General features: G+C 36.1%; 3 protein-coding genes across 11 annotated transcripts in view; all 3 read left to right on the top strand.

The window, feature by feature from the left end:
• Positions 1-2,388: 2,388 nt before the first annotated feature.
• Positions 2,389-3,222, top strand: LOC101247521 (uncharacterized). The gene has a single exon (XM_004238427.5). It carries the CDS (start codon positions 2,418-2,420, stop codon positions 2,979-2,981), a length of 564 nt encoding a protein of 187 aa, XP_004238475.2. The 5' UTR covers positions 2,389-2,417; the 3' UTR covers positions 2,982-3,222.
• Positions 3,223-5,746: 2,524 nt separating this feature from the next.
• On the top strand, positions 5,747-9,980 carry LOC101248099 (uncharacterized). 6 transcript variants are annotated; one of them, XM_069297497.1, is made up of 9 exons: positions 5,747-6,260; positions 6,327-6,383; positions 6,569-6,805; positions 6,971-7,326; positions 7,680-7,779; positions 8,258-8,311; positions 8,403-8,489; positions 9,260-9,388; positions 9,478-9,980. In XM_069297497.1, the coding sequence occupies exons 1-9, from the start codon at positions 6,243-6,245 to the stop codon at positions 9,808-9,810; spliced, it is 1,371 nt and encodes a 456-aa protein (XP_069153598.1). In that variant the 5' UTR covers positions 5,747-6,242; the 3' UTR covers positions 9,811-9,980. The 6 variants fall into 6 exon arrangements, with proteins under 6 accessions (XP_069153598.1, XP_069153599.1, XP_069153602.1 ...); XM_069297498.1 differs by having other exon boundaries at positions 5,793-6,155; positions 6,569-6,850; XM_069297501.1 differs by having other exon boundaries at positions 5,897-6,155.
• Positions 9,981-10,825: 845 nt separating this feature from the next.
• The window catches only part of LOC101247817 (tetratricopeptide repeat protein SKI3), a 21,946-nt gene continuing 5,347 nt past the window's right edge, over positions 10,826-27,424 (top strand). For all 4 annotated transcript variants that reach the window (XR_003246673.2, XR_011220941.1, XR_741316.4 and 1 more), the window contains exons 1-19: positions 10,826-10,966; positions 11,059-11,478; positions 11,555-11,638; positions 11,754-11,804; positions 13,580-13,672; positions 14,025-14,165; positions 14,296-14,376; positions 14,570-14,817; positions 14,894-15,065; positions 17,859-17,974; positions 18,063-18,120; positions 21,675-21,740; positions 21,870-22,082; positions 22,207-22,258; positions 22,619-22,992; positions 23,076-23,170; positions 24,837-25,079; positions 25,273-25,916; positions 26,184-26,387. Coding sequence is in view for 1 of the 4 variants with exons in the window: in XM_010322191.4 (XP_010320493.2) it covers positions 10,964-10,966; positions 11,059-11,478; positions 11,555-11,638; positions 11,754-11,804; positions 13,580-13,672; positions 14,025-14,165; positions 14,296-14,376; positions 14,570-14,817; positions 14,894-15,065; positions 17,859-17,974; positions 18,063-18,120; positions 21,675-21,740; positions 21,870-22,082; positions 22,207-22,258; positions 22,619-22,992; positions 23,076-23,170; positions 24,837-25,079; positions 25,273-25,916; positions 26,184-26,387 (3,358 nt within the window). In the remaining 3 variants the exon portion in view is untranslated. The remainder of the gene's footprint in view (positions 10,967-11,058; positions 11,479-11,554; positions 11,639-11,753; positions 11,805-13,579; positions 13,673-14,024; positions 14,166-14,295; positions 14,377-14,569; positions 14,818-14,893; positions 15,066-17,858; positions 17,975-18,062; positions 18,121-21,674; positions 21,741-21,869; positions 22,083-22,206; positions 22,259-22,618; positions 22,993-23,075; positions 23,171-24,836; positions 25,080-25,272; positions 25,917-26,183; positions 26,388-27,424) is intronic.

Genomic DNA, 27,424 nt, shown 5'->3' on the forward strand with positions numbered 1-27,424 from the left:
TTTTTAAGGTAAGAATTTGATAACTGAAGCTTTTATGTATGATTTAATGAGGGAGTGATTAAATACTATGCTTTAATATTTTATAAAAATATTTAATAATATTTTATATTTTAAAATGAAAAAAGAAACTTTACACAAAAAATCTACAACAAATAAATAAAAAATCCAGCCCTTAGAGGCATACCACATCAGCAATTCTTGATTCAGATTTATATATATATATATAGATAGATAGATAGATTGTTATTATTATGAATTAGCATATTCAAATTGTGCGGTAGCTAATGATCATGATCCTGAATATGTATAAAAGAATTACTAATATTTTATTAATAATTTGTAACCGGCTGTTTAAACCTAACATGTGAAGGATAGGATATTATAATAAAGAAGAGAAGATTAAGGGGACAAGAACAAGCAGCATATCGTGGGGTAGATCTTGCAAGTCCAACCCTCCCTTGATGATTGATTCATATTTGTCCTATATGCAAAGTAATTAATGTACCCTAATTTATCAACTTATTAATAATTATTATAAGTTTGGTTGGTTGTATATGCGAAATTAGATCACAGTAATTACTAATAAAGTATATTTCATAAAAGAGTGCAGTATCCCAAAATCCAGAAGTAGAAGAAAATTATTACTCCATATTTTATATTACTAGGATTAAAAGAACAAAGATACTAGGATTGAGCGTCGTCATCAATGATTACATAGGTCAATTACAGTTAATTTTCATTTCCTTTTATAATTCAAAAATAACGTAGAGAAATTTATAAAAGGAAAAAGGAGGCATGATTATTGACCTAAATTAAGCGCAGGAGTAATTCATTTTAGCCACGTAACTGAAATTTGATATGATACTTTTTTACTGCTTCAATCAGGATCGAGTATACCAAATGTGAATGGCGGAGTTGAAAAGAACACCAAATGGTAGCTGTATAAAATGGAATATGATTTCTTTCCTTTCCTTTTGAACTGTTTTGGAGTAAAATGAGCCAACTACTAATTAATTCTCCAATTCAATCACTATATATTTTGTTATTCCTCATATATTTATTTGATGCACTATAAATTTTTAACAATTCTGAATTAAATACTCCGTACTGTATATTAATAACTAGTTTACATTTTACCTTAATATACCTAATTATTATAATGTAATGATGACAATTCAATCATGCACTAGGTAGTTACGCAAAGTCAAGATTCCATTTGTTCTCTTTTTACTTTTTTTTTTTGTACTCCTATTGTATGGCAAAAGAGGACTTTAAGTTAAAAGAGTCTTGTTTACACCAAGTAGAAATAATATCTTTAATTTTAGTTTTTAACTCAAAAATCACTTTATTATAAGCTTTTTCTCTTTAAAAAATCAATCAATGTTGATTTATAACCCATATTCAATTTTATTTAAAACTAAATCGTAAAAAATTAAAACTATATCTGTTTAAATTATTAATAATCCAACCCACTAAAAAATTGTCAATGTAAATCACTTGGCCTTATATTTGTAAGTAAAAGTAAATATTTATTTCAAATGAATTTATTTTAAATATGTATTTATAAAGCTAAAATAATTTAAGTGCATTGGAAAAATAACTTGGAGAAATGAGATTTAATTTAATTACAAGATTTTTATTTCATCTCTTACACCTCTGCTTCCATATGTCACTTTGCATGTAATTGTTTGGATTGCCACTTACTATGGTGCCATTTCCTTCTAGCACTATAAATGCTCTCATTTATTCTTTTGACAAACCATTGATAATTTGAGGAAATAGTTGAAATTATTTTTTACCACAACGCTCAACAAGATTTAAAATTTTAATTTATCTACTATTATTTATATATAATATTTACTTATTTTCAGAATAATTTTTTTATTGAATTATTATCTTTCTTTTTTTTTTTTTGGAAAATTTTCAACAATATTTGTGCATGATTAATCAGCAACGTTATGTAATTTTTAAATTTAGATATTTGTTAATTGTTTCAATATCGACGTGATGCTGATTCTTTAACTGGAATTAATTTGAAATGATAGAAGAAAACATATGGAATTCATTTGAAATGATAAGAGGATCTAATTTCTAAAAATGGTTTAATTAAATATATTTTTATTCTTAAAATTTGAATAAAATAGATAGACTGATTTGTACGTAAGAAAAAAGTTTTACAATTAAAAACCGTCCAGTCGGTTACGTATTTGCTTGGGTTTCAAGGGTAAGGTGTTACTGCATAAAAATCTATGCTTGACCAGCAGGCAATGACGCCGTCACTTCCGTCATTGTATGAATGAGTCGTCGTGGACCCCACTCACACTTTTAAGAAAAAGATAGGAAAACGCTAGGGATTGAAATTTTTTTGTTTATATAAAGGTCAGTCACCGCCTCATTTGCACCCACAAACATTTATTATGGGTGCTTGCTTGTCTTCCTCCTCGAATATCGTCGATCAAAAGCAGCTGACCAGCTACGTCATCTCAATTGGTGGAGAGCTCCGTCAATATAGCGTTCCCATCAACGTCTCTCAAGTTCTTCAATCTGACATCTCTTCCACCTTCCTATGCAGTTCCGACCGTCTTTACTTTGACCATTTCATACCTTCACTTGATTCCCAATACCAGCTTCTTCCCAATCAGATCTATTTCATGCTTCCGGTCTCCAAGCTTAAATATCCACTCACTGCCTCTGACATGGCAGCTCTTGCCCTAAAGGCTAGCACTGCTCTGGAAGAGCTCAACAAAAACAAAAGCCGAAAGTCTAGGAAGATCACGAGTAAGAACCGAATTTCACCCATGCTTCTTCCACTAGAACAAGAAACCAATAATTATTACAAGTCCACTACCGTAGGACTTGGGATTTCCATGAGATCTGCATCGGTCAGAAAATTGCAGCGATTATCTTCACGCCGGGCAAAGATGGCTGTGCGATCCTTCCGTAAGCTTATCACCATTCAAGAAGGGTTCGTTCTTTTTTAGTTAATGATATATTCTTTTTGGTTGCCGGTAAACATGCGATGCGAGTTAGTGCTCTTCTCTCGCTCTACACGTGTATGTGTATATATATATATAGTAAATACAAAACAAATATATATTTTACATATATACGATTAAATTTCCTTGTATGTAAATGGTACTTAATTAATTAGCTTGTACAACAACAACAACCATGTATTACTTATTAGTACAGTTTAACCAAAAAAATCTACACTTGACGATACATTTTGTTTTTTCACATTTGAATTTGATCGATTAACAAACTTGTCATATTAAGTTATTATATTAACAATCTATAATATATTTTTTGTGCGATTGCTGACTTTCGGGTGATCAAAATTGTCGAAAAGACATGACCACCCATTTAATCTGTAAATAGAAAATGAAACTACTTATATCTTTTGAGACATGTCACATGGTATATTTTATCACAAGACAATGTATGGATGGATGATGATTTTAAGGGGAATGGAGTAGAAAGAAATTAACGTGTGAAGTCGTCGCTCACTACAATTATATAATTAAATGGGAATGAGGAATCGCCAAAAACAGAACAAAAAGTTCAAAGTGGTGGGGTTGGCTAATTAATAAATATAATTTAAGTTTTTGGCTCAAATTTTGTAGTTATGTAATTTGTTCACACCCAATAGCAATTGGCGTGGTCCTGCATAAGACTGGTCAACGGACCGGAACCGGGTCACCGGATTGGAATGAACCGGTACCGGACCGGACCGGAATCCGTTGACCGGAATTTTGACCGGTACCGGGATGAACCGGACCGGAATTACCGGGATGGTTCATCGGTTCCGTCCCGTTCCACTATATACCGGAACGGAACCGGAATGAACTGGAACGGACCGGGATGGAACGGGACGGAATTAACGGGACGATATTTTTTAAATTACGAAAATATAATTTTTTTTATTTTTTAAGTATAAATTAATAGTTTTTAAATTTATACTATAATTTTTAACTTAAGTTTATTTTAAAGATATTTTATTAATTTTTTTTTATTATTGTTAAGTTTGCAAGAAATCTAATAAAGTTTTCAAAATCTAAATCTTTTGAAGTTTATACTTTATAAGTTATTACTTATATTTATTTTATAAGTTATATTTATAACTTGTATCTTGTAAATATTAAATAAATAAAATTTGTAATTTTAAAAAAGTAAATTAAATTACAAAAATTAAAAAATATCAATTTAATTTATTTAAATTTGTAACAAATTACAATTTAAATGGGCGGGATTTTTGAAAAAAATTTAAATTTTAAAATATAATTTATAAAAAATATAAATATAAATTATATAAAATATAAAATATAAAAAAATTAATATATATTAAATAAACCGGACCGGAACCGGAACGGACCGGACCGGAATGAACCGGGATGAACCGGTACCGGTACACCGGTACGAAACTACGGTTCCATCCCGTTCCGTGTACCGGTTTAGAATATCCCGGCCCGTCCCGTAGGCAACCGAAACGGGACGAACCGGAACGAACCGGAACGGTACCGGTACGTCCCGTTCCGTTGCCCAGTCTTAGTCCTGCATACGACTTTCTCCTCCATCAATTCCATTGAATAACTGTTTAGGTGGGAATGAAAAAAGTTGGTACATGTGTAAGAGGAAAAATTGTATTCTCCGGATTTATAAGAGAAGCTCTTCACTTTCGTTCAGAACAATAATGTCCGATTTCTATCAACTTCCACTTTTCTTATTTACTTTTTAATCTAACATGACGTACAGGAGAGTTGACAAATGTTCCCTATTTTTCATGCCTCCTTTATTTTAAGTATTGTTTGACTTGAATACAGCTAGTATTTCTTCTACTGCCAAAATGACAATAGTACGTGCCATTCCAAACTTATTGATCTGTGTTTGGACAAATCAAAACATACAGTTTTTTGTTGATTCTTCTTCGTGGGTACAAGTCTAGCGCCTAGCAGATGGGAGCTGCTGCATTGGCTTACTACTCTATTATGTACAAGTCTCGACCCGACAAATAAATGCTCAAGAGTCAGGACCTCTCCTATTTCCCTTTCTAATGAACCATTGCTGTAGTTGCTACGGTAAACTGGAGTGAGTACAAATGCATGTATTTAATGTCAAAAATTCATCAACCCATCCTATTACTAATAACTTCACACTCAAATTATTTGAAGTAACTTTTTTTTTCTTTTCTTTATAAAGAGAGGTTAATACAATCCACAATTATGAATTATGTTGTTCATGAACCAGCTACAATGGAATTTGGAATAAGGTGACTTTAATTGATCTCTATTTTTGCGCACATAATTAAACACACAATTTTTACAAATATCACGATATTCAATAGGTAATATATTATATAAAATTTTATACCATAAATCCAAATATGTACCTCAAAAGTTCAAAGGCACAAGAAGCCAAATATTAAATTCCATGGAACAATCATACGAATGCAAATGAGAAAGAGAGAAAAAATAAAACACAAAGGAGTTGATAAAAAAAGAGTAAAAAGTTGTTGGGTTAGTATAAGCAGACATGGAGGACCCATTTCTGCTGCACCTGCAGTATTAATCATGAATGCTAATTGAATCCCCCCAATGAACTCGTTAGAATTAAGTATACCTAGCTACTTCGTTAATGCCATACGTACACCTAATTTATCAATTCTACCTTATTTTCTTCTTGTATTGTTATTTATTAGTATTACTTTCTTAATTCATTTATTATGCGTCATAACTGCTACTAGCTTTCTGGTGGTCTGTTATAATTTATATCATAGTCTAGTAGTCTACACGAGTAGGGATGATTTATTTTTCTGAAAAAAAACAAAAACTTTCTGTTGAAAGAGTGATTATTTTTTGGCAAAAATAAAATTGAAGTGCTTAAGTATTTCATAAAAGTCAAGCAGCAAAATAGGTGTTGGTGTGCCAATTTACTATTTTACTATTACTCTCTATGGTCAGAGTGGAATTAATTAGTACATATATATATATATATAGTGGAGTGGAGTAATAATGGAGTAGGAAGATTGATGATAGTGTGTTGGCATTTAATGCATTTGGTTTACCTATCCCTACTCCATCTTCTTTGTCAATCTCGAAGTCGAAGATTATTACATATAATTGTGTCGGCTGGAATTGGATTGCCCCTGCAGCTCCTCAGTATTGATATACCTTCACTCCATCTGATTAACCATTTTTAATTAATAATAAAAACTACTCTTCTTTCAGAGCTCTCATGTCCTCAATATGTCTCCCACACCACTAGTAAGCTATACATTACTGTTATTGTTGTTATTATTATTTTCATTTACCAGATTTTGATTCTTACAGGAACCAGTACATTATAACCATCATTCTCCCAACTCCAATCATACTCCCAAATTCCAGGTACATACATACATTGCTAGTATTTCTGTATTAGACTAGCTACTTTAATTTGTTGTATGCAATTCTAATTCAAGGAAACTCTTTGATATTTCAAGTTCACAGAGAATTTTTCAACCCTCATAATTTTTTTTGTCTGATATTGGAACATTGTAGAATGAGTCTGTAATAGGCAATTCCTTTTTCAGCGCAACTTGCAGTCTTCCATGGAATTGATGAAAGAAATTACTACTCTCGAAATTGAGATAATGCGTTTGGAACGATATCTTCTCTCACTATATCGGACAGCTCTCCCGCTTGTATTGGAAAATAATCAGAAAATCAAGATAAGCTCCCCTACCCAGTGTACAACACACCAATCATACTCCGATGTTGAAATGGATACGTGTGCGGATCTAATCTCCGCTGCACATGCTTTGGCTGGTGTAAGTGATCAGATTCAGACTGCCAAAAACTCATCGTCTATAAGGGTCAATACATCCAACTCCTACACTTTTGACATATATACTATCAGTATTTTCTTTCAGTTAGAATTGTCTCACTTGTCTTTCCTCAAGGCATTAATTTGGTAACAAAGTGTCGGTCTGCAGGAAAAATTAACGGATTCTGCCCACCGTAGCCTTGCGGATCACCTCACTGCCTCTCGCATGGATGACCTTCTTAGTTATCCTGATAGGCTGTCTGAAGAAATAGTCAAATGCATATCTTGTATATACTGCAAATTTGCCAATCCCAATATTCTTGCTCCAAAGGGATTATCAGTTTCTTCTACTTCGTCATTGTCATCATCAAGCACATTTTCTCCGAGAAATCTTTCGGGCAGCTGGAGCTCACATCACAATGAGGAGAGCACTGAGCAGTATGAATTTGAAGTGATAGAAATTTTGAAGATATGTCTAGATGATGATAGTTTCAATTATGCCACAATAATGCTGCATAAGTTCAGGTTATTTGCAACAAACACAAGTAGTTCAAATAGAGTTAAAGAGTACAAAAATCTTCAATACCTGCTAGTGTGGACTTGATTAAAAAGCATGTTAAGAAGTGTTCGACAAGCTTAATTCACCAATTTGAATTTGTCATACTAATTTGAAAGCTGTAAAATGTTCCATCTAAATGGTAAGTTCTACTGCATCAGAAATTGTTTTTATAAATAATTGTCACTTTTCTCCCTCCTTTCTCCACCAATCAAGGCTAAAGAGAAGATGCAACTTCTAAATGGAGAAATGACAATACAATCTGAATATACTCAATATAGTAGTATATAAGTTTTATTTTTACTACGTTGATGCTCTGCAGGACACTGGTTAAGAGCCTTGAAAAGGTTGATCCAAGAAACATGACGCGTGAAGAGAAGTTAACATTCTGGATTAATATTCACAATGCCCTGGTGATGCATGTAAGATTTTCTCAAAGATAACTTTTCAACATTAGCTTAGTAAAGTTTTACCCTGAAACAAATTGATATGGATTATCCAGTATTGATGAAAAACATTTTGCTTACCAGACTACAAAATCATCCAAGGTGGAGCTATTGTTTTAAAGTTTCAACCTTTTTATTTATTCGTTTCGTACTCTAATTGGGAGGTCATGACACTCTCAGTTATACTTCTCGTCGCCAATACCATACTAGGACTAAATGTGTTGTTCAAATAATCACACATGAAGTGCCATTCTGAAATGCATTATGCGTCCTTTTGATTGGCTAAGTACGTAGTGTACTTTATACTAGCATCAGCTATTCTTGCACTCATTGCTCAAGACTAGCATTTGATTTGGTCTCCTAATATGGGGACTACAGTGTTTCTCTTTCTTTTTTAACTATTTAATTCATCCTATTGAAGCCTGTTATGAGGTACTATATGACTTCTTTTCAGGCTTATTTAGCCTATGGAACTCAAAATTCTGTCAGAAGTTCTTCAATCTTGAAGGTAAAAGGAATAGCCCTTATCTTTTTTTAAAAAAAAGCATTTACTTATATATAGTATCAAAAAATCTGAGTTTGTCATAAAACTACTGCAGGCAGCTTATAATGTGGGTGGTCATTGCGTAAATGCTTATGTCATACAGAGCTCCATATTAGGGATACAACCACACTATTCTGCACCGGTATGCTGAATGCTAAGTAAAATCCTATTCTAAGATTATCTTACCTTTTCAAAAAAAAAACAAAAACGAGAAGCATCCTATTACTAGATTGACATGCCTGCGTCATTTCATGATAAAACTATTTTACTAGGTTTCTTAGCACTTCTAGCTAACTTGCTTGTGGAGCACCAGCGTTACATTCTCTTAATTAGTGAATTGTTCTTCAATGCTATATTAGTTAGAGAAATGCTTGAAATTATTTGCTTAATAATCTGATCTTCCTGTGAAGGAAAGAAAATGCTAACAAAAACAGACAAGTATAGCTTGTTAAATCATAATTATGCTTGTAAAGAGGACGGTCTTATCCAACATATTTTTTATTGAGTGGTTCCCACTTCCCAGCAGTTTCGCATCTATATTTTGTAAGTTTTACATTCAGATACTATTGATATGAGTTTGGCTCCCCCGTATGAACTACAACCTCCATCTCAATTCTTTTAACCTATTTTCTTTTTTAGTTCGTTTAAAAAAGAATGACTCTTTGGTACATTTGACATATTTTAATTTAAGACCACAAAATTCAAAATTCATTATTTATTTTCTTAAACTCTGTGTCTGGTCAATACAGGTAAAACAAAATTAAACTGAGGAGTAACAATTAAAATACAAAAGGGTGGGATAGGGAAAAATAATTGTTTAAAAAGGAGGAGGAACCTTTGTAGCATTCCCTGGATTCTATTAATTATGCGTTTTATGGACTCGATCCTTTCTCTAATACAACATGAATGCAGAGGCTACGGACGCTCTTTTCTCCAGGAAAAAAGTTCGCGACAGGAAATTGTAGACATACATATGCGATTGAGTACCCTGAGCCACTTGTTCACTTTGCGCTGTCTTTGGGTGCATCTTCTGATCCCGCGGTAATGTTCCTGCAAGCTATTAGTTTAAAAAATTCATGGACTTCGCATTTCTAGTATGCATTTTTAATGCAATATGTTGACACGTGCAGATTCAGGTTTACACAGCGAAGAACGTATTTCAGGATCTTAAAGTAGCAAAAGAGGAGTTTATACGGGCTACAATTTGCATTAACAAGGACAAAAGGATTTATCTGCCTAAAATCATATGCTATTTTGCAAAAGATATGTCCCTGAGCACGGATGAAGTAGTTGAAACTATCATGGGATCTCTACCAGAAACTCAGATGAAACTAGTCAGATCCTGCATGAAGGAGTACAGAGCCGATAAGTTACTTTATTGGTTGCCACAAAGTTGGACGTTTAGATATTTGATCCAGAAACAAGTAATCCAAGGAGATTATTCATTTAACTGTCAATATTAGTGTTGTACTTATATAATAAAAATATTTCTCTCATTTAATTGCGAAGTCATGTAAGCATCATTATATATACTGTGTGCGGGTGGTTCAGATCTTTCCACTAACTACATTTCTCTCTTTAAGTGTTGTTTTCAGAAAATATATCAACTTTCACCCTGTCTGGGAGTTTGTCATGTTGCTTCTGCATCTAAAGTTTGTATAACAGGTCATGTCCTAAAAACAGACTTCAGAGTTCAGATACACACTTATATACATCTGATTCTCCCAACAAGTAAATTCAATTATTGCTTTATCAGAAAATTCATACATGATTTCTTTTCAGTTGTTTTTGTCTTATTTGGAGATTCTTATAGTGTCTGTCTATGAATAGCTTGTAGAATTCCAAACAGGTCTAGTTAAGCTTGCTCTGAAGTCTGGTTATCTGCGATCTTATCCATTGTGTATGTAGTTGTTGCTTGTCAATCCAATAGGCTTTGCAGCGTGCGCCTCAGTATCCTGAACGCACAATCTGAAAGGACTAGTTTGTGAGGCACTGAGTGATTATGAAAGTATTGTTTCCTCATATAGGCTGCCACACATTGCTGCCAGAGTTTTTGCAGAAAAACCTTCAAAATCATAGCTTGAAGCTATATCGATTAATTTGATCAGGTCACTTTGTATGGTAATACACTATTATCATATCATGTCTTCTCAGATTCAACTTCTTTTGCTTCAGATCCAATGTGCAATGCTAATTGTATTTTTTGCCATTGTCAAAGGGTGCTTTGATTAATATTATATTCCAAACTATCACATTGTTCTAGTGTTATAAACACTATTTTTTATTTGTTACAATAAAGATTCAATTAATTTAAAATATAAATTTAAAATTAGTTTTAATAATTTTTAAAATATTATATAAATCATACTTTTCAAAAATTAAAATATATTCCTCGACTACTATGATCTATGGCCAAATTAAGTTTTACCCATTTGAGACAAATTTAAAGAACAAAAAATGCTTAAAAGTATTATTTAGAAAAATAGTACAAGGGACCATTTTGAAAATAAAGAGACGGAAGGAAAGAGGGAGAGAGAGAGAAATTTAGAAGCTGGATTGTATAATCGGCGATTGCCTCGCCGGCGAAGTCATCAAGGATTTGGTTCAGAAGCTGAAATGGTTCTTTCTTTCAACCCTTTCTCTCTCTTTTACGTAATAGTTGTAGTAATTTTAATCATCATTAAGCTTTTTTTTTTTTTAAAATCTGTCAGAGTGTAGAAGACGATGCTGCTATAAGACGGTTAGAAGAAGCGGTTGTCTCCCAGCCCGGCGACCCTTCTCTCCATTTTGATCTCGGAGTCTTATTATGGGACAAGGGAGGAGAATTGCCAGATATTAAGGAGAAAGCCGCACAACATTTTCTCATAGCAGCCAAGCTCAACCCACAAAACCCTGCTGCTTTCACATATTTGGGACATTACTATGCTCGAGTAGCTGTCGACTCTCAGAGGGCTATCAAGTGTTATCAGAGAGCCCTTAGCCTTAATCCAGACGATTCAATTGCTGGGGAAGCAGTTTGTGATATACTGGACGCAACTGGAAAAGAGACCTTGGAGATAGCTGTATGCCGTGAAGCTTCACTCAAGTCGCCCAGGGCCTTTTGGGCTTTATGCAGATTGGGTTACCTTCTGGTTATTGCTCACCCTAATTTTCTACTTCTTCATTGCCTCCTTTTTCCGTCCTGTCAAATACATTGCAAACTTACAGGTCAACCAAAACAAGTGGTCCGAAGCCGTGCAGAGTCTTCAGCAGGCCATCAGAGGCTATCCCACATGTGCTGATTTGTGGGAGGTCATTTCCTATTCTATCTCTCGTTTGTTCTTACTAATAATTGCTCTGACGCTGTCCAGTTTATTCCGTCACTAGTTCAGTCCTCAGTGATTTCTTCCATCTTTTACTTATCTAGGCCCTGGGTCTATCCTACCAGCAAATGGGCATGTTTACAGCCGCTGTTAAGGTAATTACCTATGCTCTAGTTCATAATGGGCAGATAGAGAAGTTAAAATCCACGAGAGGGGGAGATTAAGTAATCTATGGAAACATATCATTGAAACATATGAAAGGAGAGTGAGCTACTTAATGGTAGATGGCATGCTTTAAAGGATAAGGGACATCAATAATTTTGTTACTTTTACACTTCCTCTATATTTTTTATGTTTTAAATCTTTGGTTTATTGATACATAGATCGTATATGTATTAAAAAATGTTGAACGGAGTAATTTGTTTGAATGCTGCTTATTTGCTCTGTGTATCTTGATATTTTGCTGCCATTATATTCTTTCCAATCTTGCTTTCATAACACTTCTTTTTGGCCTGAGGGTCTATCGGAAATAGCCTATCTACCCCACAAGGGTAGAAGCAAGGTACGCGTACATCCTATACTCACCAAACCCCACTTGTTGGGATTACATCGGGAATGTTGTTGTTATTGGAGTAAGATGTTTGAATAGTTAAGTAAATTGTGTCACAGTGATAGTACATCCCTTTGATGCCGTGCCGCAATGATAGTGCATCCCTTTGATGCCATGTCTCAGTGGTAGTACGTCCCTTTGATGCCTGCTACACCTTGATAAGAAGAGGGGGGGGGGGGGGTGGAATAAGTGTAAGAAATCTGAAATTAAATGATAAAGGTCTACTTTCAAATGCCTTTGGAGGTATAACATGGGAGGAATGAAGTCGGGGAGGAGTTAATGAATGCTATCCATGGTAAAGAGGAAGCATGGAGAAATATTGAAGGGGGGGGGGGGGGGCGCTATAAAAGAGCATTAGTAATCAGTGGAAAGAGTTCAACCAGTTTAACAAATTTAAGGTGGGTAATGGAGCCAAATTTTTTTCCTAACTTGCTCAGTTGCTTTCTGGTTTCATGCAAATACTGATTGACAGATTGATTTCAGGAGAAATTTAAATGATTGTAAGATAGAGCATTTATGTCAGTTACTGCAGCTGAAATCAGTTTCTGTTGATCATAATATAATGGACTCTCTGATTTGGTTAGCAAGCAAAGAGAACAAATTTTCAGTCAAGAGTTGCTACATACTGTTGATAAAGCAGTCAGGACAATGGAAGCTTCTCGGCCATTGAACATGATATGGAAGGCAAAAGGCAAAAGCTCCTGTTAAGGTATAGCTTGCTTTCGGTGGATAGCTGCTTGAGGGGCATGTTAAACTCAAAGAATTTGCTAAACTCAAAGAATTTGCAGAAAAGTTTTGTCCAATGCAACAAATGCTATCTGTGTCAAGAAGATCAGGAGTCAGTTGAGCACCTATTTCTTCACTGCAGATTTGCCAGACAATGCTGGGGTTTATTTCTTTTATTAGAGGTATTACTTGGGTGATGCCTCACAGTTTAAAGGGGTTAATGGGAAGTTGGCAGCAGCTGTTGGTTCCTAAAAAGAGAAAGCAGATATGGAGGATTGTTCCATTCTGCATCTATTGGACAATTTGGTTGGAGAGGAACAAGGCTTCTTTTGAAGGGAAAAGAATTTTGATCTCTAGAACTAAAAATAGATGCTTATAAAATTTGTACTTGTGGTGTAAAAGTAGCCCACTATTGAGTTTAAATCAGCATATGGATTTCTTAGATCTGTTAGGAAAGAGAATATATTGTCTGCCTGCTCCGTGCTTTGTATTTCTGCTCCTTTCTATACCATCTTGGTACTCTTTAACATAACTTTTACCTTGTAAAATAATGTCTGCTACATGTTTCTCAATCCTTTCTTCTCATTATAATAGTCCTATGGAAGAGCTATTGAATTGGAGGAATCACGAGTATTTGCACTGGTAGAAAGCGGAAATGTCTATTTGATGCTTGGTTCGTTTCGGAAGGTAAAACTTCTCCTTGCTTCTGGTCCATGCTTCACTTTGCAATTTTAACAAGCTTGATATATGTAGTTCGAAGTGTGGATTTGGATTGGTACTCCTGAACTTTGGTTTAGTAGACTCGTGTATGAATTCAAAATTATTAGGTTGTGTACATTGTGCCTCTACGTATTATTCTGCCAAATAAACTTATATAAGGATAGACAAAAAGTTCTTTGTACTTGTACAAAAAGCTTCTCCCAGTAGAAAAAATGAAGAAAATATCTGGCTATGAGCGCATATGGGTGAAGATCATACCTATGAAAGATATTCAGATTCTTTTAACAATTCTTTCTTTACGCTTCAATCCTGAATGAAGGGAATAGAGCAGTTTCAACAAGCTTTACAAATCTCACCTCTGAATTTGTCCGCGCATCACGGGCTTGCCTCTGCACTCCTTAGTTTGGCAAAGGAATCCATTGATTATGGTGCCTTTAAATGGGGAGCTTCACTCTTAGAGGTTAGCTATACAGCATTTGAAATTCCACTTGCTTCTGTAGCATTATGGTGCAAAAGGACATACTTATTCTATTACTTCGCCCTTCTTTTTTTTGGTTGAGATTTTTCTCAAGTGTTTTGCTTGATTTCAGGAAGCTTCAAAGGTGGCTCTAGCAAGTACTTCCATTGTTGGCAATATATCTTGTGCTTGGAAGCTGCTTGGAGATATTCAGGTAACTGCTTCTGTTGAATTATGTTTTTTCTTTGCATATGCCAGTTATTTTCGTGCAATTCCATCTCCCAAAATCTCATGTCTTCCTACAGCTTTGTGTAGAGCATGTCAAGAGTCAAGCCTCCCCCCATCCTATTACTTTACTGCATTTATGTTTTAGTGTTGACTATGGTGCTGTTTCTATCCTTGGTTAGCTCACATATGCAAAATGTTTTCCATGGATGGATGAAGGATTGGGCTCAGGAGCTGACGAAAATTCATTCAGCAGTTCGATCTTGTCATGGAAGAGAATGTGCTGTTTAGCAGTCAGATCTGCTTGTTGCTCCTACCAGCGGGCATTGCATTTGTCCCCTTGGCAAGCTAATGTGTATACTGATGTTGCCATTGCATCTGATCTTCTTTTCTCGTTAAAGGAGAACTGTAAAGATGACATGAGCCCTTGGTATGTGTTCTATTTTATTGCTTAATATATTCTTACATTTGAACTAGCTCATTTATTACACTAGCTCATTTTTCAGGTTTGTGTCTGAAAAGATGTGCCTTGGAGGCTTATTGCTTGAAGGTTGCAATAGCGAGTTTTGGGTAGCCTTAGGGTGTTTATCTGATCATTCTGCATTAAAGCAACATGCTTTCATACGAGCACTGCAGTTGGATGTTTCTCTTGCTGTTGCATGGGCATATCTTGGAAAGGTAACTTGCTTCATTTATTTCTCGAAACCCTCAGATAACTGAAGAAAACCTTTTAGTAGAGCACATTGTGTCATGGATCATGTAATTACAGTTCTATTTGTTGAATATTTATGCTAGAATCCATAGATTCTGAACAATCCTTCTTCCTCAGGTTCTGAAGAACACTCATTGAGTTTGTTGGCTTCATGTAAGAAGATCCAAAAATATATTTACTTTGGTTCATGCATAAGATTTTAGTCACAGGAGTCAAAAACCTGGAAATATCATTGTGTTTTTGCATGAACTGTTAGACCGAGTGTGCAATCAAGCACATGGATTGAATAATTTACTTCTGATGTCTTTATAGCCTTGCTCATACTTTTTACCCATCAATGTTATATAAAGGTTGTTCATATTAGGCCTTATTGTCATAGTTAAGAAATTTAGCTAGCCTATCCAATTGTAGGAACTATAAGGCCCTTTTTGGACATGATTTGAAATAAGATTGATTTGAAGTCGAAGTTTTGTTTGGACATTCAATTTGGATTTCTTAAGTTGTATTTTTTCTCATAAATGTGAAACCCACCATGAGAACTCTCAAAAATTTCCTAAATTCTTATATAATCTTACCAAATCTTATCAAATGAGCAAACCATTGTTCATAAATAAGATATGGAATATCCTAAGGCGCTGCATTGATAAATCACATATCTCCAAATTCCTTTTATAAAAGATATTTGTCGAGGATAATACTCTCTTGCACATGGTGGTCAGTTTGGAGGGAAAGAAATGGAAGGTGTTTGAAGTCAAAATCAGACCAGTCCATGATGTGAAATGGAACTGCCTGGAGACTTTAGTTGTTTGGTGTAAACATAACTGTATAGAGGAAATAGAGGAGTCAGTAGAATCTCTAGGAGCTTTGTAAAGCTAGAGTGAGTAGAGTCTACTTGTTTTATAACTTGTTCTGAATTTTGATGGTGGCTAGCATTCCCAATGCTGAAGAATACAACAGTTCTAATTCTCAAAAAAGATATTTGAGATTATAAACTTTCAAAATCACATATCCCAAGTCCCTTACTAAGCCCTCTGGATCCTACTGCTAACTCCCACCAAAGTTTCTCCCTTTCCATTCTGTCATTTGAAGCATAAACTCCACTGTAAAACCAAGCAAAATCCCTATTATTGATGAACGAGTTTTTTAACTGTCATAGAATAAACCGGTCAATAATAATCTCCCTGAACACCCTCTTATCCCACAGAAAAAGAATTCATCCACTTCTTCCATTGACCAAGGTGGCATAATCATCCCACCTGTTATCCAATAAATGTCTAGCTACATCCCCTATATTCCCTTCTATTTTTTGTTTCTTGGAATCAAAAGATATCCACTCTTCATTCTATTAATAATTATTTGATCCTCCTCTTTTTGAGGTCATTCAAACCCCTCTTCTCCTAAGGGATTATATTAGCTTTCATTGATATCCTGTTAAGTTAGATTCCCTCCTAGCTTCTCCTTCCTTGAATTTTACCCCGATTTCCAAATTTTTTATTTCGTTGGCCCCTTAGCCTTTGGTGGTGATTGAAATGGGACTAAGACGGTGCCTCTGCCATCCCGTCTTTTGCTATCAAATATCAGGAATCAGGACCAAAAACCCCGTTTAAAATCCTTAAAATCCACTCCTAATTGCTTGCTTTACTGCAAAACATGACGCTGAAACTGAGTAGAAGCATCCGAATCAGCATCTTGGACTTGCACATCTAGAGATTGCCCAACATGACTTGTCCGCCTACTTCATGCTAGGAAATTTGAACAAAAACAATGAATCGTTAAGGTCGTAGATGTATAATCCACAAGGAACACCTGAAAATAGATAACTGTGGGGAAGTGGGACATTCTCGGCATTTCGGCGGCAATTGCAGAAAACCTGTTTGCAGTATCCATAGCCATACGTACTAGTACTCAATCTAAGTTCTTCTCCCTAGCTTACTTTAAAGAGAGAACTTGAACTTCTTAATCTCTATCTTATTCAAAAAAACAAAAGAAAAGGAAGAGTGAACTTGAACTTCCTATATCTGGTAGATGGGTTTACTACAGTACGAGAAAGGTGCATGTTCACCTAGATGACAATAAGTGGGGCAATCCTAATTGCTGTCAATTTTCAAAAAAAGGAAGGACAGTTGTCTGGTGCTGTTCGGAGGTGAAGTTATCCCATGGAATTAGTTGAGATGCGAGAAAGCTGCCCCGAACACCACGATTATAAAAAGAAGGTATACTATTTGGTGCTGTATACGCAAAAGAACGGGAGAAGATGTAAACCATTTACTAGTGCACTGCTAGATTGTAAGGCAAATGTGCTGGACACTATTAACCAGTTTGGAGTATAGTGATTAACTTCAGGTCAGTGAAAGATCTGTTGCATAGCTGTCTTTCAGAAAAAGGTGAAGGGGATGCAGAACATGAGATGTTGGTCCATTGATCCTTTTGTTGGACTTTGGAGGGGCAGCAACAAGTGAGCATCTGAGGAGAAGAAAATGAGTTTTTACGTTGATAGTACTTCTCAACTTTTTAAGCATCCACAATGTTCCTATTTGTATAGATGACTGTAGTCTTTAGAATCATGTCTTTCTTGTCACCTGCTTCCTTCTTTTTTTTTTTTTGTGTGCGCGCGCATGTGTAGGGTTTCCTTATCCAATGTGCTGAACTGTTAACAGTTGCAAGTCATGATCATACAGTATATTAAGGTCGGGTCTGTTATGTTAATTGATTGATGCATGTGTGGTGATTAGATCTGTCTAAACGTTGGGTTCATATAGCTTTATAGGCAGGAAGGGGAAAGTCAATTGGCTCAGCTAGCATTTGATCGTGCAAGAAGTATTGATCCTTCACTTTCATTGCCATGGTCAGGCATGTCGGCTGATGCTACTGCAAGGTAAATTCATTATGTTATATAGAAAAAATATGGAATGATGCATTTGCACCTTTCATGTGAAATATAAAGCTGAACACGCTTCTAACAGGAATCTGAAACCAGACGAGGCTTATGAGTGCTGTCTGCGGGCGGTTCAGATCTTTCCAGTAACTACATTTCTCTCTCTGTGTTTTTTTTCAGAAAATATATCAACTCTTTTAAGTGTTCTTTTCAGAAAATATATCAACTTTCACCTTGTCTGGGAGTTTGTCAGATTTTTCTGCATCTTAAGTTTGTATAACAGGTCACATCCTGCTGCTTGTGAAAACAGACTTTAGAGTTCAGATACACACTTATATAGATGTGAGATTCTCTGTTATGGCCCCCTGATATGCGCTGTACTGTGACTAAATGTTTTCTTCCTATGACCTATGGGGCTGGTTATCTCTTGAGTTTGAAGTACTCAAAGACTTAGTAAACTTTTGCTTTTCATTTCCTCAGACACACAACAGTTTTTTTTTTTTTTTTGATAATGGTAACTTTCCTTCTGTATATCTACAGGTATACTACAACCAAGGTGTAGTACCCCTTCAAAAGTATTACAACTTACAACTAGTAATTCAGTTTTGTGCCTTACAAAAAGTTAAAAACATCACAAATATCTTCTGTTTGAGCTAGTAGTTTTTGCTTACACCAAAAATAATAAAGGCCTAAACAATTCAATTCATTTGAAGATTCTGAATGTTGTTTTGAGTCCCCTCAAAGCACCTTTTGTTCCTTTCAATCCAAATTGACCACCAAATACATTCTGAAACGATCTTCCATTTTTCTTCCTTCTTGCTCACATTACCATCCACATTCCCGCATCTTAGAACGTCTGCAATGCTTCCAGGTTTCACCCAATAATCTCTTTCCAACTGATGAACATCCTCCAAAGCTGGTCTTCCAACTGATGAACATCCTCCAAAGTCCATTTGCAGTGCAAAAAAAGATGGTTGATTGTCTCAGCTTGTTCCCCACAAAAAACAGCCAGCGGTTAGTTGGTGACCCTTTTTTTCAGGTTATCATGAGTTAACACTGCTTCTTTGGCCAGAGCCAGATGAAACAGTTAACATTGTAGGGAATTTTTGGTTTCCATATCATCTTCCAAGGCCAATCTCTTTCCTTCACCACTTCTACATTTAGCTACCTGTATGCAGATTTGACAGAAAAAATTCCCTTACTTTTTCTGTTCCATTCTAGTCTGTCCACTTCGTCAGTCAGATTGTTGAAACTTGCTACTGAGTTATAGAATTCTGTTATCCTACCAATCTCCCAATCATTCAGATATCTCCTTAGATATCGATGCCATCCTTGTCCAGTCCACATCATGGCAACTGTGGCTTCTTGTTGCTGGCTTAGAGTGTATAGCTCCGGATGTTGTTGTTTCATTGTTAAAAGCCCTGCCCCACTTGTCATGCCAAAAAAAGAGGTTTTCTGCCCATTTCCTATCCTCACCTTATTTCTGATCTGCATCTTTGGCCAAAGATTCCTAATAGCTTTCCAGACTGAGCATCCATAAGGTTTTATGACATTCTTAGTCAATCCAATTATCTTCCATACCATACTTTGCAAGAATGGCTTCTTTCCACGACAGTCCATCTGCAGTAGCAAATTTCCACAACCATTTCATCATCAGGCTTTGATTCTGCTTTTTCATATTCCTTATCTTCCTGCTTTCTTGTTCACTAACAGCTCCTCCCACTTAACTAGGTGATACTTCTTCTTATCTTCATTCCCCTGCCATACAAAATTCCTTATCAAGACATCTATTTTCTTGATGACACTAGCAGGCATTGGGAAAATGGACATCAAGTAGGAAGGCAATGTGTCTAATACACTGTTTACTAGGGTTAGTCTGCCTCCGCTAGAGAGGTCTTGACTCTTCCAATATGTAAGCCTCTTTGTACATTTATCCACCACCCCGTTCCAAATTGTTGCGGACTTACTTTTAGCTCCCAAATGCATTCCAAGGTATGTGGTTGGAAGTTCCCCCACTCTTCCTCCTAATATACTTGCTAGGGCATCTATCTCACTGACTGTGTTGATAGGAAATATAAACTCTTCCCCCAGTTTATGTGTAACCCAGATACTGCTTCAAAATTATGAAGATGACCTTGAGTATCAGAACTTGTTCCTCATTTGTTTCACAAAATACTAAGGTGTCATCTGCATATATTGTAAGTGTGTTACTTCTACACTGTTCGTCTCGCTCAACTGGATCCCTCCATTCCCATTATGAACAAAAATGGAGACAAAGGATCACCCTGTCTCAAACCTCTCTGGGATGAAAAGAATCCATTCGTTTCCCTGTTAATTAGCACTGAGAATTTAACTGTGCTAATGCAATGCTCTATCCACTTGATCCACCTAAATGCAAACCCCATCTTCTCCATTAGCTTTAGGAGAAAATTCCAATTCAAGTGGTCATATGCCTTCTGAATGTCCAATTTGCACATAATTCCTGGTTTCTGCTGTTCTGTCTAGAATCTACACACTCATTTGCTATTAAGATTGCATCCATTAGTTGTCTCCCTGTGATGAAAGCCATTTGTTGTCTGCCTACTAAACCATGGATTACTTTCTTTAATCTTTCTGCTAATAACTTTGCTATGATCTTGTACACTCCCCCAATCAAGCTTATGGGTCTGTAATCATTCTCCTCCGCCCCCACTTTTTTTGGAATCAGCACCACAAATGTAGCATTCAAGCTTTTTTCATAAAAAAGCTTTCTCATGGAAATTCTGCATTGTAGCTACCAGATCTCCTTTGATTGTTCCCAGCATTGTTGGAAGAACTCCATAGAATAACCATCAGGTCCGGGGGCCTTATCTCCACCACATGCTTTGATACTTTCATAAACTTCTTGGGAACCAAGTGGAGCCATCAATGCTAGATTATCCTCAACACTTATTGTAGGATAGTCCTCCATTTCCAGTTGTGGTCTCCATTCCTCAGTTTCTGTGTACAATCTTTCATAGTATGAGACTATCTCTTTTTTCACCTCTCTTGGGTCCTCCACCATTAACCCCCCCAACTTTCAACTTATCTATAGTGTTTGATCTCCGGTGGATATTTGCAGTTCTATGGAAAAGGCGAAGGAGTTATGTTCAGTTGAATCAGAATCAACCTTCGAATTCGCTAGATCCGTTGTGAGTGCATCTAAGCGAGCATTTATTGCTTCCTGCCTCTCTATATTGGCTGCATGATCTTCTTGCAATAAATTCACTAATTGTGCCAGTTGATGTTGAATTTGATCTCCCATAACACCCGTCTCTGTGAAAGATTTCACAAATGTTTTCTTCCTACGACTTATGGCGCTGGTTCGTTAGAGAGAACCTGCAATCTCTTGAGTTTGAAGTACTCAAAGACTTAGTAATTTTCTGCTTTTCATTTCCTCAGGTTCACAATAGTTTAATGCAATACTTATAAACTAAGACCCCCTAGAAACTAGGACATGACTTACTTAACTGAAATGAAAAATTGCACTGTTACTTGTATTACAGAAAATTAACTATTACTAAAAAGATATTACTGCTGTATCTCTTGGATAACTAAGGAGTGATAACATTCTCCCAACAAGTCAATCCAATCGTTGATTTATCAGAAAATTCATGACGTGGTTTCTTTTCAGTTGTTTTTGTTCTATTTGGAGGTTCTTACAGTGCATGTCTCTGAATAGCTTGCAGAATTCCAAACAGGTCTAGTTAAGCTTGCTCTGCAGTCAGGTTATCTGCGATCTCCAGAGGTACTTAGGCACTTGTTTTACAATCCATTGTGTATGTAATTGTTGCTTGTCTATGTTTAGGCTCTGATTCATTGACGAGGGACTACTTCAGTTAGTGTCGAGTGTAAGTTATTAAAATTGTTATACCAGGCATTTGGAGCCATCCAGCAGGCTTTGCAGCGCGCACCTCAGTATCCTGAATCTCACAATCTGAAAGGGCTAGTTTGTGAGGCACGGAGTGATTATGAAAGTGCTGTTGCCTCATATAGGCTGGCACGCCTTGCTGCCAGAGTTTTTGCAAGAAAGCTTTCAAAATCATATCTTGCAGATATATCGATTAATTTGACCAGGTCACTTTGTATGGTAATACCAAGTTCTTTTGCTTCAAATTCAATGTGCAATGCTACTTGTATTTTTTGCCATTGTCAAAGGGTGCTTTGATCAACATTATTTTATGCAAGTTCTGAGATGCTTTGTATCCATACAGGCAGGAAATGCTGATGATGCTATTGAAGAATGTAAGTATTTGGAAAGCAAAGGTATGATTCTTTATTATATTTGCGTTTTTGTTGTTCCTAGTGAGGAATTACTGCTAAAGAAAAATATCATGGTGAGGGATTAGGGCCTGCTTTTTGTCTGTGAACAAAATAACAATTATGAATTGAGTACTGAATTGAGACTTTATATGAGTGCTGAACTACTAGTTCGGCAAAAAGGTTAGGCGTTGTGTCTCTCTTAGTGTTCACTTTAACTAGTTGCTGAAGTCGTGGAGTAGCATCTTGCTTAAAATGTATTTGATATTGTTGTCCTACTTGCATGCTTTTGCTCTCATAATCGAAAATGCCCCATGAGAATGCTTATTGCTTTATTCATTATAAACCTGTTTCCATTTTCGCTAGGTCTTCTGGATGTAGAAAGTTTGCAGCTTTATGCGCTTTCTTATTGGAAACTTGGAAAATATGACCTTGCTCTTTCTATGGCAAAGAGACTGGCCTCATCTGCTTTACCAACGGAGCATCCATTGGCTGCTGCCTCCGTCAGTTTCATCTGTAGATTAGTATATCATATTTCAGGGAAGGAATTAGCTATAAGAAACATATTACAACTGCCAAAAAGAGCCTTCCAGAGTTCAAGAGTTAGGCTTGTAGCATTTGCTATTCATGCATTAGATGAAAGTCATCAGCTTGACTCAGTTGTTTCATGTGTTCGTGAGTCTCTTTCATCTAACAAAGAGATTGCTGCGCTGGATTTCCTGGCCACACTGGGCTTACTAGTAAGTTTTCTATTCCAGTTGCGTCTTTTTACTTGATCTTGGGCCTCTAAGTGTAAATCCGGACTTCCTTATCGGGGATTTAGGTCAAACATGGATCTAAGGACTGCCTAGAAGTTCAGAAGGGGGTCAATTATCTAAGAAGAGCTCTTCATACTTCTCCAAACAGTCATTTGATAAGGTACATTTTCGTGTTGTCCACTTTGGCATGAACTAGTGAATTGTGCTTGATCAGAGCACTTCAGATTAATGGGTGCAATTCATTTTAATCATGGTTTGCTTTAGATTGGAACAATAAAAAACTAAGCCTCAGTTACTAATAAGTCGGGGCTGACTACATGAATCCTCACGGACCATGTCTTTTCATTTATTTGAATTATGATTTGCTTGAGATTGAAGAGTTGGCTCATTTTGGATGCAATTTTTGTGGTTGTTCCAGATTGAAGTTGGAAAAATACGTGACTTTCTGTTTTTATTTCAGAAAGCATTTTGTTTCCTTTGCTGCTTGAGAAATAAATGCATCTTATTGTGGTGGTTTGAGTTAGGCCTCATTTGTTTGCACTTAAAGAAAGTCTGAATCTGTATGATTTAGATCGTATGCCATTAAGTGCATTCGTTTTCATTAAGATTTAAGTAATTATTTTGTATGAAATAAATCTTAATCATTTAAGATCTTGAATAGAGTCTTAATATCATTAGAGATATTTTTGTTTGGATAGTTTTCATCACCACTCTATCTACAATCACCAGCCACCACCACTAACATGCTCTGCCATCACAACCACTACCATCATTGTCAACCAACATTACTGTAACCAACCACCGATCCCCAACCAGTGGCAACCACCACTACTGTCAGTCGCTACCACACCTATCAAGTTAAAATCTCAGCAAGAGGCAAAAAAAAAGCCAAGTAATCCTGTCCCGTTGGCTAAGGCTGTGGGAAATCTGCAGTTGATTGGTCAACGTGAGTGCTGGTATGGCCACTATTATTATTATAAAAAGATAATAAATAAATTACTGAAGTCATGATTCTTGGTCACAGTCTGTCAGTTCCTACTTGAACTCCTGCAAAGAATTCAATCTTCTACATTAGCATCACTTAATTTACACATCAATGTCCATGCTTGCTATTTAACTCGGGGTGGTAGTTGGAGCGCTTGGCGTTTGCTAAGTTTTCTCGGCCTTTGGAAATCTTTGCACGGATGTCCAGTTCATGCTCAAAAACTCTTGCTGAATATCATTGGTCCGTCTTCTCTCATTTTGCACAATTGATTTGTTCCACGTTGATTTTCGTTTTCTTATATAATGGTAACTGCATAGTCCTCACAAAACTATGCTGGCATCTAGATTTACAAAATATCCTGTGAGTCCTAATGAACCTATTTACAGTTATTCCAAAAACTCTAGTATTGACTCGGACTCCGCCACAAAAAATTCTTTACTCCAGAAATGCAAAAACATAATGTAATCAGCCTTAATTTTCTGCTTAGAGTTAGATTATCCCTCAAAACCCCTTGCATTCCTTTCTCTCCAAACTGTCCACCATATTGTGGCTGGTATGACCTTGCACTATAGTTTCAACAACCCAGCAATTCATGGTGTTTCCTGGCATTAACCACTTCTTCTTTCCCAGATTTTCGTTCGTCTTTCACTACGGGTCCATTTCAATCATGGTGTAATTTGTTTGAATTACTTGCTGTGTTGATCTTGACACTTGAAAGAGTTTAGCGAAAATGCATTGTTGATTGCTATTTGTATATATGGAACTTATTTCCATCTGTAAATTTGTGTTCTTAGTATGATGATTAAAGTTGATTAATCTTCTGTAATATTCTGGTGAATAGGACCCTTCTTGGCTATCTGTTAGTATCCAGCAGGGAATGGAAAGATGTTCACATTTCAGCTCGATGCTTCAGAGTGGATCCTTCTGAACATCAGAAAAAGGAAGGTGTTAAATCCAGTGTTCAGATTTTTGGTGCTGGAGCAGTTGCTTGCTGTAATGTGGGGAGCGGCAAGAAGACACTAGCAATGTCCATCTGTAGAGAAAATTCAACACTGGAGTGCAAAACGATCAAGCTGCTGCAGAAGTAATCTTCTTTATCCACATGCTGTGGGGCTTTATTTATGAAATTTTATTTCTATTACACACTTTCTGTGGCTCACTTTATTGATAAATAATCTCATACTTCTGGTGAGATGGGAGGAAGACACGTGAATTTATTCCATGAAATATATGCCAAAGCTGTTCTGTGCGTCTAATTTAAATGTTTATATTTATAGGTGTGTCCATCAGGAGCCTTGGGACCATCATTCATATTACCTCCTTGTACTAAATTATCTTCAGAAGGCGCGGGAGAAGAAATTTCCTCGTAACCTGTGTGTTGTTCTTGAGAGGTTGATAAATGTGGCTCTTCGAAGTGAGCTTTATGCAAAAGATGATATTTCTTCCCAGTACCAAAAGTTCCAGCTTCTGCTTTGTGCCGCGGAGGTTAGTTTGCATTGTGGGAATAATTTCAAGTGCATTATGCATGCAAAAAGTACTCTAGAGATGCAGCTTCCAGATAACTACCTCTTCTTTGCACACTTGCTACTATGTCGTGCCTATGCTGTAGAAGATAATTATTCAGGACTTCATGAAGAATACATAAGGTGCTTGCAGCTAAAAACTGATAATCATATTGGTTGGATTTGTCTTAAGTTTCTTGAAAGTCGATACAAGCTGCAGTCAGATTCCAGTTCACTAGCCTTGGCCTTTCAAGAGTGTGGCAAAGAAATAAAAACTTCGTGGAACATGTGGATTGCTATGTATAATTTGGTTCAAGGTCTAACTGCAGCTTGGAATGGGGAATTTATTGATGCAGAAGAGTCTATTGCGCAAGCTTGCTTGTTGGCGGGTGGCGAGAGTTGCCTTTTTCTTAGCCATGGTAACATTTGCTGAACAATTCTAAAACTTACTTTTAATATGCTTAAACTCTTTCCTATAAACTGACTTTTTGGTAGAAGTGTATTTTCCCATTCAAAAGCTCTTCTATTTCTCTCTGCAGAACCCACCATAATAAGTGCCCAGGGGTTGCATTCCACTGTCTGCATTTTCTTCCATCTATATCCATCTTTCTTTCTTACCCTCTGTGTGTCTATTAAAGGCTGATGGTCTTATTGGTCTGATTGGTAATGGGAATTTGATTATTCAGGTGTTATTTGCATGGAGATTGCCAGGCAGCAGTCCGATTCAGATTTTTTATCACTTGCTATTAGAAGTCTGAAGAAAGCAAAAGACAGTTCTTCAACGCCACTACCCTTTGTCTCACTGCTACTGGCACAAGCAGAAGCTAGCTTCGGCTCTGAATCGAAGTGGGAAAAGAACCTCATTGAGGAATGGTCATCTTGGCGGCCAGGTTTGATATTTTGTCCTTTGATAATTCATTTATATATTATTTAGAGCAGTTAAGTTTCGACTGTGGTTGGCAACATTGCTTGAGTCAATACCAAGGGCAATATCGAGTAGTGGGTCTTTCACAATCAGACTAACTGGACTACCTACACACTAAGGTACTTGCTTGTGGAAGTTTGCCGTGTAGCTGACGTACTATGGGGTTGAAAATTCTGTGGCAAACTACCCACACAAAGAAACAACTAATGGAGTAAAACAGAAAAAGAAAAGAGAAGCCTATCCTCACAATTTGTGGCAAAATGATCAGTTTTTTCAACGGGGCACTTAAGCTCTGAAGTGACGCACAAAGCAAGTTGGGCACTTCGGTGATCCTGACACCACCATCTGCCCTTTTCACAGGGCAAGGTTAAATGAGGTGTCTGGGTTTTGTTTTAAAGAAGAGATGACTAAGAGCCTATTTGGATTGGCTTAGAAGTTGGTCAGATCTACTTTTAAATCATTTTTTAGCTTTTAGGAGTGTTTGGCAAAATTAGAAGTCAACTTAAAATAAGTTAAAAATGAGTGAAAAAAATTTAAAAGTTAAAAGTAGGTACCCTCCTACTTTTTTTTTTTACCTTAAAAGTTAATGGAGTTTGACTTCTTTTAAAGCTACTTTTTTCAAGTTAAGCCAAACGGGCTCTAAATATTAAATATTATTTACCATGGCCTGTGTTTTAGGTAAGGTTCTTTAGTTCGATGGTGACTTGTATTTTCATCTCCCCTCTCTCAGTAGCTATGAAAGATTTCTAAATATATTTCCTTCCTTCCATTTATGGCACCCTAAAGGAAAAAGATAATTAATAATTAGCAAGATATTATGGGTCAACTAGTTTCTGGGTATGCGCCACGCGCGCGTGGCCATATAAATAAAAATATTTTTGTGAAGATTGTATATTAAGAATATTTTTAAGTTATATTATGTGTTATAAAATAGAAAATATAAATTACATGTTCTTAAAATTGATAAGTATCCTATATGGTGTTTTTATTTCTAAGATCCAA

The sequence above is a fragment of the Solanum lycopersicum genome, chromosome 4 (genome assembly GCF_036512215.1).
Source record: "Solanum lycopersicum chromosome 4, SLM_r2.1".
Lineage (NCBI taxonomy): Eukaryota > Viridiplantae > Streptophyta > Magnoliopsida > Solanales > Solanaceae > Solanum > Solanum lycopersicum.